We start from the raw sequence: 18,226 nt of genomic DNA on the forward strand, positions 1-18,226 counted from the left end.
GGATTTCTTTCGAATATTTTTTGATATATTTTTTTATATTTTCTCATCTTCATTTTTGTTTTGTTTTGTGGGAACCCAAAAATAGATAACAACAAGAGAGATGAGAGAGTCGTCAGAATTCAACGCTAGAGAAAGAAAATTTATGTTAGTGCCAATTCCAACCATAAAATAGTTGAAATTGATGTTATATTATTTCTCTTGATAAATGGAGCATTGGAGCTCACATTAGGGGTTTTTTACCTTGTGATTTCCAAGAAAAACAAATCTGATTTTGGTAAGATTTTTTATTTCTAGTTGATTTCAGGTTGAGTTTTTGGGTTTTTTTACTCCATAAATGAGTTTATCAAGTTACATATGATGTTTTATAGGTGTTTTGAGTAAAAAATAAATTGAAAATTCAATTCTAATGTAAAAAAAAACCACCAGGCCTGTTTTTTCAGCTCCTACAGTAGCTAGAAGATGAGTAATACTAACAATTTTAGAAAAATCAGGACGGATAAAATGCCGCCCGCCTCATATGCGAAAACAAAAAATGAGCCTACACTAGCCTTTTCTCTTTTTAATTTTTTTAATTTTATTTAGATTAGTATCTCCTTTTATTTTATTTTATTTATAAAGCTTTTTTTAAATTATTATTTTTTGTTATTTTGTATGCATTTAATTTTTGAAGAAGTTTTTCCAATTGATCTATATTTTTTTTTATCTTTTGTATAAATAAACTCTATTTTAAAAATACAAAATATTTATTTTCAAATAATATTTCTAATATGTATAACCTTGTATAATTTATCTTTTTATTTTATTCAATCAATTTAATGTGTGTTTATTTCTATTATCGTTTGATTGAATAAAAAAATTATTTTAATAAATAAATCTAACAAACACAACCGAATAAATATCCCGTAATATTAAATATCTTGAACTACATATATTTCTCAATTATTTTTTCAATTATTAATTCATATAGTTCTAGAAATTTTCTCCAAAAATAAAGGTCAATAAATAAATAGGCGATGCAACAACAATATTTAATATAAAGCATGGGCATACCAAACAGCAACACATTCCTGAAGAAGAAACCAGAGCAACCTCCACAAAAACACAGATTGTGCATTTGAGATTGTAGGACGAAATAGTAAAAGGAAATGGTTTTTACTTCCTCAGGTGTTAAATGGAAGAGAAAAAAAAGACCAAAGACAAGAGGTAAAGCAACAAAAAAATCCCAAAAGCTTCCCTAATCGAACTCAAAGTCAAGAATTCGAGGAAAAAACCCATTGAATTGACAACGTGCTCAATCTTGGTCTCTGGCATTTAAATCCTTCAATCTTAGGCCTTGATTAGACATAGATCTAGAAGCAACAGCATGTATCCCATGTTGTTGACAACATTTGTCTTTATTTATTAGTGTTCTCCAAAATTTGTGTAGCATCTCAAGTATCATAGGTCATCTTTTCTGCCTCTTCCCTAACGGAATCAAACAGCACAGAAGACAAATAGCGCTCGCCAGCGCTGGGGAAAATCACCTGCATGAAAAGAAAAATGCATGACTAAGTAAATGGAATTGGATTCAGTGTGTGAGTGTGTCATAATAAATTACAAGGCAGTTCAAGTGCAAAATTTAAAGAAGAAAATCACACTTACGACGATGAGTTTCCCAGCATTTTCTGGCCTCTTTGCCACCTTTATTGCTGCAGCTGCTGCAGCACCAGATGAAATCCCTACCTGTGTGGGAAAAGAGAAAAAAAAACAACGCCATTTTTTAAGACAATCAATGGTAAGTATTAAACTTGTTCAAAGAATGCTAGCAAGAATACTTGATACAGTGTACTGTCACGACTATATAAGCTATGTACTCTGCATTGTTAGTGCGAGCCAATAAATCACTGAGAAATTGCAGAGAATGATTGAGAGTTCTTTGTCCCTTGTCTTTATACAAAACAACAACACAAATGAGATAGTACTTGTTGACTTACCAGCAAACCTTCATTCAAGGCAAGCAGTTTAGCAGTTTCAATGGCTTCCTCACTTGACACCTAAAGAGTCAAAGCAACGCTGAAGTTAAAGAAAGTAATATGTTCATATCGTTTTTGTTTTAAGAGAGTTTCTCCTCTTCTGTAATATCAGAACAAGAAAACTAAAACCAGAAAAAAAGAGTTCCCCAAAGAAAAAAACTCCCTTTTAAACTAGTCCTTAGGTCCTGAAATGCACAAGAATTACATCAAATAAAATAAGCATCAAACTGTGATGTCTAAATGACCAAGAAACTAATCCAATATTAAAGTTGTGGGGGTGGCGTAGCCACTCTGGGTTGGGATCATGAACCTGGTAAAGACATGCATGCAAGGTCAAAGAAAAAAAATGTGCTCCATAGAAAGGGTCCAGCCAAGGTCAAACCTAGAATGGGATTTTGGATAGTTCTCTGGGTGAACTGATTCTTGAACATTGAAAAAGGATATACCAGGACTGCAGCTCAAGCAGATGATTATGTATGTTCAATTCAGTGAAAGTGTAATAAGAAGGGATTTTATACTTACTTGAACAACTTCATCAAGTAAGTCAACATCCAATACAGGAGGGACAATACCAGCACCGATTCCTTGGATATGATGTGAACCTTTCCCAAGTGAAAATACGTCAGTAATTAAGGTCAACATTTGTGGATTTTACCATCTTAGTTAAAAGTTAAAATGCAATCAGATCAGCAGCACATCTCCATGATCAACTAGATGACTAACAATATGCAAATTTATTACTACATAGTAGTCTTGGTCAGTTAATCAACAATGAACATCTAGTTTGGTAATCAATTTATGCTTCCTCTTCTTTTAAATACAGAAACAGTAAATTTGTGAAAATCTGAATTACAAGTTTCCTTGTGCAGTTTTAAATAGCTATAAAATAGAGAATGGCATAGAGAGTTCCCACCGGGTTTTCCTCCATGCAAGACTGCACTTTCTGTTGGTTCTACACCGTACACCTAGACATAAACAAGTGAAAAGTATCATTAACATAGCCAGTCACCATGCTGTCTTGTTCTATCTCTCACAAACCAAACAGAAGACTACCTTAATCTCTGGATTTTTCTCTTTAAGGAACTTCCCAGCTCCAGTTACTGTACCACCGGTCCCTATACCAGCAACAAATGCATCGACTTTCCCTCTCGAGTCCTTCCATATTTCTGGGCCTGTGGTTTCATAATGGATCTGCTCAAAAGATAACAAACTTAGAGATGCAGCATTCCAGTATATCCATTTCCCACCACAAGATGTTGTCGCATAGAATACCTGTGGATTGGCGGGATTTTCAAATTGCCGAAGCATATAGCCATCGGGAGTATTATTTAATATCTCAACAGCCTTGTCAAGAACCCCTTGAAAACCCTTGGCTGGATCTGTGAGGTACACCTCGGCTCCTAAAGCTCTCAGCACAATTCTTCTCTCAAGACTCATTGTCGCTGGCATTGCAAGGATAGCCTTGTACCCCTTCACTGCAGCAATAAATGCTACTCCAATGCCAGTGTTACCACCGGTAGGCTCAATGAGCACAGTCTGCAAAGAATTTGATGGTACATGGCCAGAAAAGGGTTAAGGAAAATTATACGTTTCAAAATTCAAAATATAGCAATCACCTATCCAAACCATTCACGTGTAAGCACACATCACTTAAAGGAGTAAAATTCCACAAACATCCATTCTCAATATTTCAGAAGTCTAGATAGGTCTGATGTGAGGTTACCTTACATCATGGACTTGAAATGGACTCTAGTAGTATATCACAATTCTTACAAAACACATCTATAGCTAATTAGCTATGGAGGACTCTACAACTAACCTTGCCTGGCGTAATAAGGCCCTTATCTTCTGCATCTTTGATCATGCTATGTCCAATCCTACATGTCACAAAATGATTAATGAAACGAGCCGGGTCCAATACAAGATATCAGAATAAAAAATTAAAACCAGTAAATAGAAACTTTAGGGAACAAGTCGCATGCCTGTCCTTAACACTGGAAAGAGGTTCCATCATTTCTAGCTTGGCGGCGATGCGGGCTACGCAGCCATCCACAACATTGTTGAGATATACCATCGGGGTATTTCCTATTAACTACAGAAACACTTCAGAAATCAGAAAGGAAACAAACTAACAACAACAACAATAACAACAATCATCCCAAACTAGAATGTAAAGTAATCATGAAGAAAAATGACCTCAGTGACATCTTTCTTAATTGCACAATTGTCCTCCATTTTTCCTACACAACCTGGAAACAGATAAAAAAAAATGTGAGATTGAAGAAACTATGTAAGAAAAAAAATTAAAAACTTTACAGTCACAAACATTCCTCGCATCAAAATTATATAGGCAGACTGCAGGCTTGCAGGTACCTGTTATTAATTAGTTTTACATGGCAGTAAAAAAGGTGGAATTTAGGACCTAAAAACACAGTTAAGCAAACAACAAAACATTTTAATAAGGTGGTAAACTAGAAAATTAACCAGGCAATTTCGCTATCATATATAAAACTAATCACTAAATGGATATAGCTCTTGACAGTATAAGACTTCAAAAAAAGATTAATAGAATGGAAGCACACAATACTGAAAATTACTCCAATTATTAGGTAGATACTTATAATCACCAAAAGCTTTTAGTCAATATCACAAGGGAAAGATATCTCCAAGCCTAAGGAATTTTAGGAATCTAGTAAGCTTGAAAGGGATGCAGATTTGAGGAAAAACCTACCCAAAGGTCCCTCAAAAGTCATATGATATGCTTGTGAGTGCAAAAAAGGAGGACGAAACAGTGAAATAACTTTGAAATGTCAAATACAGAAACCATAAAAATTGCAGGTTTTGATCCAATCTTGTCAAACCCCCTTTGTGTCAAGCACCATTATCAGCAGCAGAGAAACGTCAAACTTTCCTATTCCAGTAATTGACAACAACACCACATCTATTGACAACCACAGGAGGTCTAAGCATGTTATGTGTCTATTTATAAGGGATTGAACAATATTTTTTTATTTTTAAAAATTTATTTTTGATATTAATATATTATAACAATTTTATTAAAAAATACAAAGAATTTTAGATTTTTTCTCGAAAATAGTGGTCTTAGCACCGTCGAATCTTTATCTCCAGAAGGCCAAGATATAATCAGCAACATGTGAAATGGAGCTGGCTGTGTGCCTTGGGATGATAAATAGATACATATACATTCAGAAATTCTGCCATGCATAGATACATACACACACACACACACATCCACATACAAGAGATTGTCCTTTTCTTTTGAACAGTTCCCGTGTTTTCTTGATTCGAAGCAGCGTACTGGGATGCTTATATGTAAATTTTTTAGTATTTTGCAGTTGTTGATTATGAATATATTCATTTTTTCTTTGTAATATCTTATGTCTCTATCATGAACCTTGAGATATTTAGGGAGGCAAGTAGCAGCAGTCAGGCCCTCCTCTCTAGTCCTTGTGCTGTTCTTCAATTAGGTAAATTGAGATATTTAGGGAGGCACGATATTTTCCATCTCCATTGTTAATATGACTGCTGCATGGCCGCTTTGAAAAGATGAAAGAGAGATTGAATTTGCTGGAATGAATATATTATTGCTAAAAGAGACTTCTAAACATTCTTACAAGTCAGGAATCAGTTATTAAATTATAGGTTGTCTTCCTATAAATTAGGCATTACAATAGAAAAGTTAATATATACAGATTATCTATTCTATTCCTAACAAGGAAGATGTGAATTTCATAACTCTCCCCCTAGAGTGAATATCCTGCACCTCTAACTAGGGGTGATCATTTTCGGTTCGGTTCTTATATAAAAAAAAAACCAAACCGAAATTTAAAAAAAAATTAACCGAAACCGGTTCAAACTGACCGGTTTCGGTTCGGTTCGGTTTTTTTTGGACAAAAACCGGTTTGGCTCGGTTCGGTTTTCTTTCGGTTTGGGTTCGGTTTAGTTTTTTCAGTTTCAGGCTTATAAAACCGAACCGAACTGGTCGGTTTTTTCAAAATTTTAATCGGTTTTTTTTCACGGTTCAGTTTTTTCGGTTATTTTTTTCCAGTTTTCTCGGTTTAATCAGTTTTTCATTTTTTTTGTTCACCCCTACCTCTAACTTAAGAATCATAGGAATAAAGATTTCTTTCCCCAAGGGTTCTTCAAGACATCTGCTAATTGATGTGCATAATTTACATATCCTAAAATCACGGAACCATCTTGGACCTTGTCTCTAATGCCTAATTCTCGCATGAAAAACTAGGTTGGTTGCAATGTATAAGACAACCTTGTTGTCACAATATAGCAAGGCAAATTCATAATGTGAAAGTCCGAAGTTCCTTAATAGATATTGAAGCCATGTCAACTCACAACAGGCTTCTATAATTGCACGATATTTGGCCTCTGTGGAAGAGATTGAAATTGTTTTCTGTTGTTTCAATCTCCAAACTATGAATGAAGGTCTAAGAAAGACACAATAACCTGTAGTAGATTTCCTAATGAGTGGACAACCTGGCCAATCCAAGTCACAGTAAGCTCTCAACTTGAAATCATTATTCGAAGAGAAGAATAGGCCTTGGCCAGGTGCACCTTTTAGATATCGGACAACCCGAAGAGTTGCTTCCATATGAAGTTTTCGGGTTGGATATGAAGTTTTCGGGTTGGTGCATAAAACTACTCAAGACATGTACAACATGTTATATATGGTCTCAAAACAGTTAGGTAAATTAATCTGCCGACTAATCTTCTATATCGACCCAGATCTTTAAGAAAGTTGCTCTTATCTGATAATTTCAAACCTTGTTCCATAAGAGTATCAATAGGGGTCGCGTCCAACAGCCATGCATCCTTAATGATTTCTAACGCATATTTATGTTGGGAAATAAAAATCCTATTTTTAGAAGCATAAACCTCAATGCCAAGAAAGTATTTCAAAACACCAAGATCTTTAAATGAAAATGACTATGCAGAAATTTTTTAGTTGCAGTAAAGGACTTGCCTTGTTGTTAGTGAATAGAGAATGATCGACTTGAGATTGTACATAACCAGCGGAGTGAATAGCTTATGAGAACTTGGCGAGACGTTTGTTTCAAACCGTACAATGACTTATGAAGGTGACACACCAAGGTTTCCTCCCTCTGTTACACAAGCCCTGGTAGCGAAGACATATATTTCCTCAAATATGTCGCCGTGAATTTAGGCATTGTTGATGTCCAGTTGATGAAGGGACCAGTCATGAGTTGCGGCCAACACAAGCAAGCAGTAAACTGAGACAATCTTGGCAGTGGGAGAAAAGGTATCCTAATAATCAACACTTTCGAGCTAAATGAAGCCCTTTGCGACCAATTGGGTTTTGTGCCTCTCGATAGAACCATCTGAATGGTGCTTAATTTTATATATCCATCGACAACCAATCAGTGTCTTGCCTTTTGGGACTGGAGTAAGAGACCAAGTGTCATTGTATTGGAGAGCTTACAATTCAGAACGTATGGCTTCCTACCACTCAGGATGAGCAACGACTTCCAAATAAGAGTTGGGTTCCATGACATTACTAACTTGAGCAAAAAAAAAAAGATATGCAGGCTTATATACATTACTAACTTGAGCAACAAAAAAAAGATATGCAGGCTTATATCTGTGATATGAAACATAATTGGCCAGTGGATAGTATGTATATTTGGTTGGACTTGGCAATAAGGAGGACGATTGGGCGGAGCAAACATTGGAGCATACATAATCATTGAGTTTTACCAGCGGACTGGTATGGCAGCTGAAGCGACGAAATATAGCGGGTTTAGGTATGGGTACGAGATTGGTTTTAGATGAGAAGAGAGGTGATTGTGGAGACTGGAGGGGAAGATGGTTGAAAGAGGATTCGGGCACTAGAGAGGGTGAAATTGATGGCGGTGATGGACTTGCAGAGATAATAAGAGAGGAAGAGTCGCAACAATCCATTTGGTCAGAATGATCGAACGGGTTAGATCAAGCAATAGTCTTGGGTCGACGTTTATATGTGCGTAGGATGGCTAGAGGATATAGAGATGTTGGTTCTGACAGAGGAGAGAGGGGTAGGCGTGGGTTGTGAATTGAGGGAAGGAGACAACAATGTGGTTGGATGATGATTGTGTGAAGTGAAATAAAAAAAAAAGTGTCGTGGGCTACAAGGGGAATTGGGCCAGAATTTGTGTTCGGAGGAGAAAGAACATAATTAGGCTTGACAAATGCACTAGGAGAAATATTTTTATGGAATCTCACATCGTGGCTAGTGAAAATCTTTTTGGTCGACAAATCAAATAATTTGTATGCCTTTTGACCGATGGGATAACTGATAAAAAGTGAGGGGATGGAACGGTGGTTAAATTTGTGAGAAGCAGGGATATTAGTAGCATAGGCTAAACAACCAAAGACACGAAGATGAGAAAAAAAAGGTGGTTTTGTGTAGAGAAGTTCAAAAGGAGTTTTGAAAGAAAGAACCAAAGAAGGGAGTCGATTGATGATATGTACAGGAGTAAGAGCACACCCCCCTAAAAAAAATGGGTTGGGAGTTGAGCTTGAAATCTCAAAGCTCGAGCTACTTATAAGATGTGACAATGTTTATGTTCCATAACCCCATTTTGTTGAGGTATGTAATACAAAAATATTGAAAAACAACACCATTATCTTGAAAGAAAGAACGAAAGGAGATAAATTCTCCACCATTGTCACTTTTAAAAATGTGAGTTTCGAATTGAGTGAGGACATAACTAAAGCAGTGTTTTAGAAGTGATTGTGTTTCATCTTTGTGTCGCATTAAGAAAATCCATGTGAAACATGTATAATCATCAACAATAGTAAAAAAGTAATAAGCACCAGAAAAAGAAGGGTGTCGATAACAACCCCTAATGTCGCAATGAATTATCTTAAAAGGTTTTATAGAAGAAATTACACTAGGACTAAAAAGTAAACGACTCTGCTTAGCTAAAAGACATATAAGGCAAGTATTATTAGACTGAACGAAAAAATTTGAAAACTTCTTGGCAATGAAACTTAAATGAGGAGGTGACATATGTCGTAAGCAATTATACCATAGATCGATGGATGGGATGGTGAGATTGCAGGCCCGATCGGTTTGTGGGCAAGGAATAGTTGGTCATGAATTTCTTCGTCGCTAGTGCCACCAAATAATATAGTATGTCATGTTGTTTACCCAAACCAATCATCCTCCCGCAAGCCAGATCCTGCAAAATACACCAATAAAGAAAAAAACATTACTGAACAATTCAGGTCTCTCGTTAGACGACTGGTAAATATCAAATCTACTTTGAATGTAGGTACACATAGCACATCATGTAAATACTAGATGGAATTTAGAGGCAATGATCCTTTTGCAACAATATTAGCCTTTTCTCTACTAGGTAGTAGTACGAGAGGTAATGAGCATTTTTTATCTTTGCCGAAAAATAATTTAGATGATGAAGAAATATGATTTGTAGCCCCACTATCAATGATCCAACTGCGAGAAGCGACTTCAGAAAAACCTTGATTGGTTATAGCATTTGCTTGAAAGCCAGATCCTTCATTTTTGTTGTTAAGAAGTGATAATAACTGTTTTAATTGAGCCTTTGAAATCCCAACAACTAGTTGTCCATCTTCTTTAGAGAAGTCTTTGGACACATGATTAGTTGCATGCTTGTTATTGTTGCTGAAACGTCTTGGGCCTGAACCATATCTTGCTTTTGGGTGGCCTGTTGAATATCCATGCACCTCATAACAAGTTTGGACTTAATGGCCTGATTCTCCACCATAGGAACAACAAGGGCGTCCTTTTTCAGAGTCAGAACGACGCCTGTCTTGGTTAAATCAGCGTCCTCTATTGAAATATTTTGGGGATTTTTCTTGCGATAAGAGATCCTGTGACCCATATGACCCGTCAAACCGCTCAGACCTCTTGTACTCGTCGATCATCCACTAAAATTTCCAGTGGGTTTGTTGTTAATGCTTCAAACCGTCATGGCAGCACTGCCACTAGAATCACTTGCAACATGCGTTGAGCTCAAGAGACATTGCTTTTTTTCTTGAGAGTTGGAGGAATATGCTTCGCGAACTGAAGCATTAATTTAAACAAAATCATTGCTCCATTATATTTTATTTTTATAATTTCAAATTTTTGGTTTGGTTCAAAGTTATTTAAACCAACCAAAATGATAACTTCTATTTAATTTTCCACAACATGTACTTTCCACACAAATAAGACCAACAAGAAGCAACCATTTGTCAAATCTAAACCATATTTTTCTAGAATTACCTGTGTGGTGGTATGCGAAGAATGAATTGTTCGGTCTAAAGCTGCTAGAGTTTCCAACACCTATAATTTTTAGAAAATAAACTTATAAGTTGTGAACACCATCTATTTCTAACAAATAATAAAAGTAACCCACATACCAAAACCCACGATGGCCCCAAAACATTGTGCAACCGATGAGCAACATTGAAGAGGGCCCTTAAGGCCAACATTGCATAAGCAATTGAAATAAACACACACACACTCTCTCTCTCTCTCTCTATATATATATATATATATATATATATATATAAAGAATCAAATAGCATTGTCGCAGGGCGCGCGACTACGGGGGTGAAGACGAGCTTTTTATGCCTTATGAGGAGATATTGTTGTTAGGAAGGAAAAGAGTTTTGAGCTTAATCATAAAATTATGATTAAGATTCAGAAGGCGTCACCTAGTATTATGGTTACTAGGAACCTATGGTTTGCGAGAGACTGGGTAAGGGACCGGTTGTGCAAGAGAAAGACATTTTACCCCCAGTGCACCCTACTTAAGGTAAGATGAATTGTTATTTGATTGTTTTTCTAAATCGGGTTTCTATTTGTTGGTCTTTTTCTAAAGTTTAAGGTAGATCTCCCTTCGTAAGAGAGTCTCTACCTCATTGAGTTTAATCCTAACCATTCTAAAGTCTAAATTTTAGCAACACATTTATTTTATACCTTGTATCTTAAATACCTGAGGGTATACTCTATTGTGTAGTTTTACACCCCACAGATATTAAAATCTACATCTAGATCCTAATAAAAAATGATTGATAAATGGTTTTTGATATTTTGGTCAAATCCTAATGGACGATCATAAACTGGTTATGATATCCATTTTTTTTTGCTTTTTGGAAACATGAGAAAAAAATGCAATTTTTTTAAAAAATATGCTTGGAAAACTATTTAGGATTTGACCGTATGCATGGAAACAAAATATTTTTAGTTTTTTTGAAAAGGAAAATTAATTTAAAAGTTTTGATATTTTTTTAATTTTTTAGAAATATTTCATAGAAAACCGGGTATTTTAATACTGGATTTGTATCTTACAATGTAAAAATACAACCCAATATTTTAAAAAAATGATAGAAAAACATGCAATAAAATCACAAATTTTTGAAAGGATTTTTTTGAAAAAATTTGAATTTTTTTTGTTTTTTTTTAATATTATATTATTATAAAATATGGGGGTTAGGTCGGCCTAGTTAATTGGGCCAAGTCCAAGAAAGTTGGGTTGGGTAAATCTCTTTTTTTCTTTTATTTTTTTTGGGTCGAGCCCAGGAAATTTTGGTTGGGCAGATCTCTTTTTTTCTTTTATTTTTTTTTGGGTTGGGCCCGGCCAAGCCGTTTACACAGGGCCAGAACTGGCCCAACCCAAAGTCCATTGTTCATGCATGAATAGGAGGACGTGAATTATAATTCACACCTACTGTTCACACGATGAACAAGGAAGAAGAAGAGGAGCAGGCTACCTGGCGCGGCGACGACTTATGGTTGGCGGTCACAACGGTGTAGGCTGGTGGCAGAGAGAGAGGAGAAGATATGAGAGGTCTACAGGAGAGAGAAACTCTTGATGGCTGCCTTTATTGCCGGCGAGAATATGGGTTGGTGGAGGAGGTTGTGTTGTACTTGTTCCCGATGGTGCTGAGGTTGATGAGGCGACGGAGAGAGAAAAAAAAGGGAGAAATTCGGCTGGCAGCAGAAAAGGGGGAAGAAGCTGGTTTTTAGCTGATTTTGGACCCGATTTTCTTCATGTCTGGGCCATGAAATCCACCCCTATTTATAGGGGATGGAAAAGGGTAATCTTGTCTTCACTAGAGAAAAATTACACCCCTGATTGACTTCAAACTTTTAATTTTATACAATTTTGCCCTCGGACAAACTTCAACATCAACCCCGTATTTGTGCGCCCTTTTCAATTTAGTTCTTGGTCTCGAGTTTCATCAATTTAGCCCCTAATTGACCATTAAACTTTCAATTTCTTCAATTTCACCCCCGGTGTTTGTCAATTAAATCCCTATAATTCAGCGCCTTTTACAGATTGGTCCTTGGCTGCGAAATGTTTCAATTTGACCCTTAATTGACACCAAAACTTTAATTTTTTTGCAATTTTGCCCTTAATTGCAATCAATTAACTCGGTAAAAATTAAATTTGGTCTTCTAAAATTCAAATCTTCTAAATTAAGCCTGAATTGCGCTCCCAAACTTAATTTTTCACCAATTAAGGCCCTAATAAAATTAATTTGACCCATTTAAAGTATAATTAAGCCCTTGCACTTAATCAAATCCTTCAATTGGATCTAAATTAATTCTTAAACATAATTAAACTTCAATTTAGCCCATAATTAAATCAAAGTGGCCTATTAAAAATTTAATTATGTCCTTGGACTTAACTTTTATGCAACTTCATCCAATAATCATTTAATTTGACCTTCAATTTGCAATGTTTTTCCATTTTTAGGCATAATGGGGTACAATTAGATCTCGAATTTTCTCCAAAATTGTAGCTTGATTTTCCTATATGTTTGAGATCCTCCTCGGCCTGCTTCTCCGCGTCGTCGGTCTATATTTTATTTTTTTATTTTTGTTTTGGAAGAAAAAAAAAAGTGAATTTAGGATCAGCAAATAAATGGCCGTAACAAGTGTTCCTTTAAGGTAAAACAAGTATGCCACGAACCCTATTCCAAACTAAATACCTGCACATTCTTTTGAGCAAGGACTATGCTATCTCTCTGTTCAACTAATGCCTCGAAACGTGAATTTGCAAAGTGATTGTGAGGTAAGAAATCATATAGTGAAATGTGAAATTACCTCCTCTTTTCTGCTTCATTTGGAAAATTGATTGTGAATTTGCAAAGCGATGCTAGAAAAGAGTTCAAAGGTTCCACAGCGTGAAGCACTCCACATGCCTGAGAATTAAGTCATGGAAACCATCAAAGTCCATTGTAAGGTAAAGGAATTGATACATCGTTGAAAATCCCACTGTAACTGTAAGAAAAGGATAGAAGACTAATATTTACTTTGGTGAGGTAAGAACTGACAAGGCATTATAAAACAACCGAAATAAACCTACGAGTACCTGAGTGAATGCCTGATAACCCTTCAATATTTCCAATACAATAGCCTCTGCTTGCGACCTTCCACATTAAGCATCAAGTCAGATACATGCATAGCTTTAGTTCATTCTCACTATATCCTCTTTTGAAAAAGAAATTTGACAAACCTTGAAAGATATGGGACAAAGCATCAAGGATTGTCAACCACAATGAATCAACCATTGCAATGCTGAGAACACTGAGAAACTGCAGTTTCATTCGAGTAATTATTTTTATTAAAAAGAGTTTTAATACTCTTTTTTTATGTGAATCACTAGGGAAAGATTTAATTCGAGTAATTATTTTTATTAAAATGAGTTTTTTTTTCCTTGATGTTGATTTGGTCGAGTTTAGACCGAGTCAACTAAATAAAAAAAACTAATTAGATCAACTCTTAATCATTAACTCAGTTTAGATCAAGCACTAAATCTCTGGTTTTTGAGTCAACAGACAAGGTTTACAACTATACATTAATGAACATGAACGTGTAAGTTCATTTGTGATGCATTACGGAAGCCATCACAAAATCGTTACAAGTCAAAAAATGTGATTCCATTTTCAAACATAAACTGGCTCATGTAATGTGCTATGCAAGATCTTCTAAAATTCATCAATGACACCACCTAATCTGATGCCAAATTAAAACTCATCAGCAAGAATAATCAGGCTTGGATAATTCAGAAGAAAAAGGCCTTGAGACAATTCTTTTGGTGAACACTGCGAGAAAAACTGAAAATGATGGGGAGGATGCATGTGGTACAACAACAGTTTTATATCATCATGAAAAATCATTTGAAATGTCACTAATCAATGTCTTCTGATTTCCAGTTCATGTTGCAGCTAAGAATATGATTCGAACAAGTGGGCAGCAATTTGATTATTTTTGACCCATTGACACAGAAATTATAAGCAGTGTTCTCCAAAATTTGTGTAGCATCTCAAGTATCATAGGTCATCTTTTCTGCCTCTTCCCTAACGGAATCAAACAGCACAGAAGACAAATAGCGCTCGCCAGCGCTGGGGAAAATCACCTGCATGAAAAATGGAATTGGATTTAGTGTGTGTGAGGGTTACTAAATTACAAGGCAGTTCAAGTGCCAAATTTAAAGAAGACAATCACACTCACGACGATGAGTTTCCCAGCATTTTCTGGCCTCTTTGCCACCTTTATTGCCGCGGCTGCTGCAGCACCAGATGAAATCCCTACCTGTGTGGGAAAAGAGATAAAAAACATTTCATAATATGTATCATAAGGTGAAAGCAAGGCGGACCGAATGCAAAGTCTCTTGTGATAAAAGAAAAGGGACTGTCATTTTTGAAGACCATCAATGATAAGTATTAAACTTGTTCAATAAATGCTAGCAAGAATACTTGATACAGTGTACTGTCACGACTAGAATTTTCTTATCAAGACTATATAAGCTATGTACTCTACTCTGCATTGTTAGTGCGAGCCAATAAATCACTGAGAAATTGCAGAGAATGATTGAGAGTCCTTTGCCCCTTGTCTTTATACAAAACAACAACACAAATGAGATAGTACTTGTCAACTTACCAGCAAACCTTCATTCAAGGCAAGCAGTTTAGCTGTATCAATGGCTTCCTCACTTGACACCTAAAGAGTCCAAGCAACGCTGAAGTTAATGAAAGTAATATGTTCATATCGTTTTTGTTTTAAGAGAGTTTCTCCTCTTCTGTAATATCAGAAAAAGAAAACTAAAACCAGAAAAAAGAGTTCCCCAAAGAAAAAAAACTCCCTTTTAAACTAGTCCTTAGGTCCTGAAATGCACCAGAATTGCGGTCAAATAAGCATCAAACTGTGATGTCTGAATGACCAAGAAACTACTCCAATATTAAAGTTGTGGGGTGGCATAGCCACTCTGGGTTGGGATCATGAACCTGGTAAAGACATGTATGCAAGGCCAAAGAAAAATATTGTGCTCCATAGAAAGGGATCTGCCAAGGTCAAACCTAGAATGGGATTTTGGATAGTTCTCTGGGTAAACTGATTCTTGAACATTGAAAAAGGATATAGCAGGACTGCAGCTCAAGCAGATGATTATGTATGTTCAATTCAGTGAAGTGGAATAAGAATGGATTTTATACTTACTTGAACAACTTCATCAAGTAAGTCAACATCCAATACAGGAGGGACAACACCAGCACCGATTCCTTGGATCCAATGTGAACCTTTCACATGTGAAAATACGTCAGTAATTAAGGTCAATCAGTAATTAAGGTCAACATTTGTGGATATTAAAATCTTAGTTAAAAGTTAAAATGCAATCAGATCAGCAGCACATCTCCATGATCAACTAGATGACTACCAATCTGCAAATTTATTACTACATAGTAGTCTCGGTCAGTTAATCAACAGTGAACATCTAGTTTGGTAATCAATTTATGCTTCCTCTTCTTTTAAATACAGAAACAGTAAATTTGTGAAAATCTGAATTACAAGTTTCCTTGTGCAGTTTTAAATAGCTATAAAATCAAGAATGACATAAAGAGTTCCCACCGGGTTTTCCTCCATTCAAGACTGCACTTTCTGTTGGTTCTACACCGTACACCTAGACATAAACAAGTGAAAAGTATCATTAACATAGCCAGTCACCATGCTCTCTTGTTCTATCTCTCACAAACCAAACAGAAGACTACCTTAATCTCTGGATTTTTCTCTTTAAGGAACTTCCCAGCTCCAGTTACTGTACCACCGGTCCCTATACCAGCAACAAATGCATCGACTTTCCCTCTCGAGTCCTTCCATATTTCTGGGCCTGTGGTTTCATAATGGATCTGCTCAAAAGATAACAAACTTAGAGATGCAGCATTCCAGTATCCATTTCCCACCGCAAGATGTTGTCGCATAGAATACCTGTGGATTGGCAGGATTTTCAAATTGCCGAAGCATATAGCCATTGGGAGTATTATTTAAAATCTCATCAGACTTGTCAAGAACCCCTTGAAAGCCCTTGGCTGGATCTGTGAGGCACACCTCGGCTCCTAAAGCTCTCAGCACAATTCTTCTCTCAAGACTCATTGTCGCTGGCATTATGAGGATAGCCTTGTACCCCTTCACTGCAGCAATAAATGCTACTGCAATGCCAGTGTTACCACTGGTAGGCTCAATGAGCACAGTCTGCAATGAATTTGATGGTACATGGCCAGAAAAGGGTTAAGGAAAATTATACGTTTCAAAATTCAAAATATAGCAATCACCTATCCAAACCATTCACGTGTAAGCACACATCACTTAAAGGAGTAAAATTCCACAAACATCCATTCTCAATATTTCAGAAGTCTAGATAGGTCTGATGTGAGGTTACCTTACATCATGGACTTGAAATGGACTCTAGTAGTATATCACAATTCTTACAAAACACATCTATAGCTAATTAGCTATGGAGGACTCTACAACTAACCTTGCCTGGCGTAATAAGGCCCTTATCTTCTGCATCTTTGATCATGCTATGTCCAATCCTACATGTCACAAAATGATTAATGAAACGAGCCGGGTCCAATACAAGATATCAGAATAAAAAATTAAAACCAGTAAATAGAAACTTTAGGGAACAAGTCGCATGCCTGTCTTTAACACTGGAAAGAGGTTCCATCATTTCTAGCTTGGCAGCGATGCGGGCTACGCAGCCATCCGCAACATTGTTGAGATATACCATCGGGGTATTTCCTATTAACTACAGAAACACTTCAGAAATCAGAAAGGAAACAAACTAACAACAACGACAACAATCATCCCAAACTAGTAAAGAAATTAAACAAACTGAAATTAAGATCACTGTTATTTAACCTAAAAAAGGAAACATCAGAAGTGTAAAGTAATCATGAAGAAAAATGACCTCAGTGACATCTTTCTTAATTGCACAATTGTCCTCCATTTTTCCTACACAACCTGGATACAGATAAAAAAATGTGAGATTGAAGAAACTATGCAAGAAAAAAAAATCAAAACTTAACAGTCACAAACATTCCTCTCATCAAAATGATCTCTTCAATCAGTTCTATAAAGGCAGACTGCGGGCTTGTAAGTACATGTTATTAATTAGTTTTACATGGCAGTAAAAAAGCTGGAATTTAGGACCTAACAACACAGTTAAGCAAACAACAAAACATTTTAATAAGGTGGTAAACTAGAAAATTAACCAGGCAATTTCGCTATCATATATAAAACTAATCACTAAATGGATATATCTCTTGACAGTATAAGACTTCACAAAAAGATTCATAGAAAGGAAGCACACAATACTGGAATTACTCCAATTATTAGATAGATACTTGTAATCACCAAAAGCTTTTAGTCAATGTCACAAGGGAAAGATATGTCCAAGCCTAAGGGATTTTAGAAATCTAGTAAGCTTGAAAGGGATGCAGAGTTGAAGAAAAACCTACCCAAAGGGCCTTCAAAAGTCATATGATATCCTTGTGAGTGTAAAAAAGGAGGACGAAACAGTGAAATAACTTTGAAATGTCAAATACCCAGTACAGAAACCATAAAAATTGCAGATTTTGATCAAATCTAAATAGTGTCAAACCCCCCTTATGTCAAGCACCAATATCAGCAGCAGAGAAATGTCAAACTTGCCAATGCCAGTAATCGACAACAACACCACGTATATTGACAACCACAAAAGGTCAAAGCATGTTATTTGTTTATTTATTAGGATAAAACACAAGGACTTGCAACTTTAAACAGCGTCCGGTGGAAATGTAATAATGTTTTTTTTAAGTATTTTTTAATTAAAAATATTTTAAAAAATATTATATTTTATTTATTTTTTATATTAATATATTAAAAC

At 35.9% G+C, this 18,226-nt stretch overlaps 2 protein-coding genes and 1 long non-coding RNA gene across 8 annotated transcripts in view; 1 reads left to right on the forward strand and 2 right to left on the reverse strand.

Annotated features, from left to right (window-relative positions):
* Positions 1-18,226, forward strand: part of LOC112327584 (uncharacterized) — an 82,943-nt gene that overhangs the window by 43,908 nt on the left and 20,809 nt on the right. The window lies entirely within an intron of this gene.
* On the reverse strand, positions 1,008-17,967 carry LOC18098918 (cysteine synthase). Of its 6 annotated transcripts, none has more exons than XM_052453019.1 (11): positions 17,820-17,967; positions 4,209-4,261; positions 3,995-4,104; positions 3,832-3,889; positions 3,285-3,548; positions 3,066-3,203; positions 2,926-2,977; positions 2,535-2,614; positions 1,974-2,033; positions 1,642-1,722; positions 1,008-1,523 (listed from the first exon to the last, which is right to left on the reverse strand). In XM_052453019.1, the coding sequence occupies exons 1-11, from the start codon at positions 17,839-17,841 to the stop codon at positions 1,431-1,433; spliced, it is 1,011 nt and encodes a 336-aa protein (XP_052308979.1). In that variant the 5' UTR covers positions 17,842-17,967; the 3' UTR covers positions 1,008-1,430. The 6 variants fall into 6 exon arrangements, with proteins under 6 accessions (XP_052308979.1, XP_052308980.1, XP_024448807.1 ...); XM_052453020.1 differs by lacking the exon at positions 17,820-17,967 and adding an exon at positions 17,706-17,779; XM_024593039.2 differs by lacking the exon at positions 17,820-17,967 and adding an exon at positions 4,837-4,955.
* LOC18098921 (cysteine synthase) lies at positions 14,167-17,322 on the reverse strand. The gene is made up of 10 exons (XM_024593034.2): positions 17,270-17,322; positions 16,998-17,107; positions 16,835-16,892; positions 16,288-16,551; positions 16,071-16,208; positions 15,931-15,982; positions 15,523-15,602; positions 14,968-15,027; positions 14,539-14,619; positions 14,167-14,443 (listed from the first exon to the last, which is right to left on the reverse strand). Exons 1-10 carry the CDS (start codon positions 17,306-17,308, stop codon positions 14,351-14,353), a joined length of 975 nt encoding a protein of 324 aa, XP_024448802.1. The 5' UTR covers positions 17,309-17,322; the 3' UTR covers positions 14,167-14,350.

This window comes from Populus trichocarpa, chromosome 5 (genome assembly GCF_000002775.5).
Source record: "Populus trichocarpa isolate Nisqually-1 chromosome 5, P.trichocarpa_v4.1, whole genome shotgun sequence".
In the NCBI taxonomy this organism is placed as follows: domain Eukaryota; kingdom Viridiplantae; phylum Streptophyta; class Magnoliopsida; order Malpighiales; family Salicaceae; genus Populus; species Populus trichocarpa.

What these genes read in the sequence shown, in the direction of transcription:
- LOC18098921 (XM_024593034.2), bottom strand. Translation starts at nt 17,308, where the DNA reads ATGGAGGACAATTGTGCAATTAAGAAAGATGTCACTGAG. An exon ending in GCCTTATTACGCCAGGCAAG is followed by an intron (nt 16,552 to 16,834) that starts GTTAGTTGTAGA and finishes AATTCATTGCAG; the next exon opens with ACTGTGCTCATTGAGCCTAC. An exon ending in CCTTGAATGAAGGTTTGCTG is followed by an intron (nt 14,620 to 14,967) that starts GTAAGTTGACAA and finishes TTTCCCACACAG; the next exon opens with GTAGGGATTTCATCTGGTGC.
- LOC18098918 (XM_052453019.1), bottom strand. Translation starts at nt 17,841, where the DNA reads ATGACTTTTGAAGGCCCTTTGG. An exon ending in AAAATCCCGCCAATCCACAG is followed by an intron (nt 3,204 to 3,284) that starts GTATTCTATGCG and finishes TCTTTTGAGCAG; the next exon opens with ATCCATTATGAAACCACAGG. An exon ending in CCTTGAATGAAGGTTTGCTG is followed by an intron (nt 1,723 to 1,973) that starts GTAAGTCAACAA and finishes TTTCCCACACAG; the next exon opens with GTAGGGATTTCATCTGGTGC.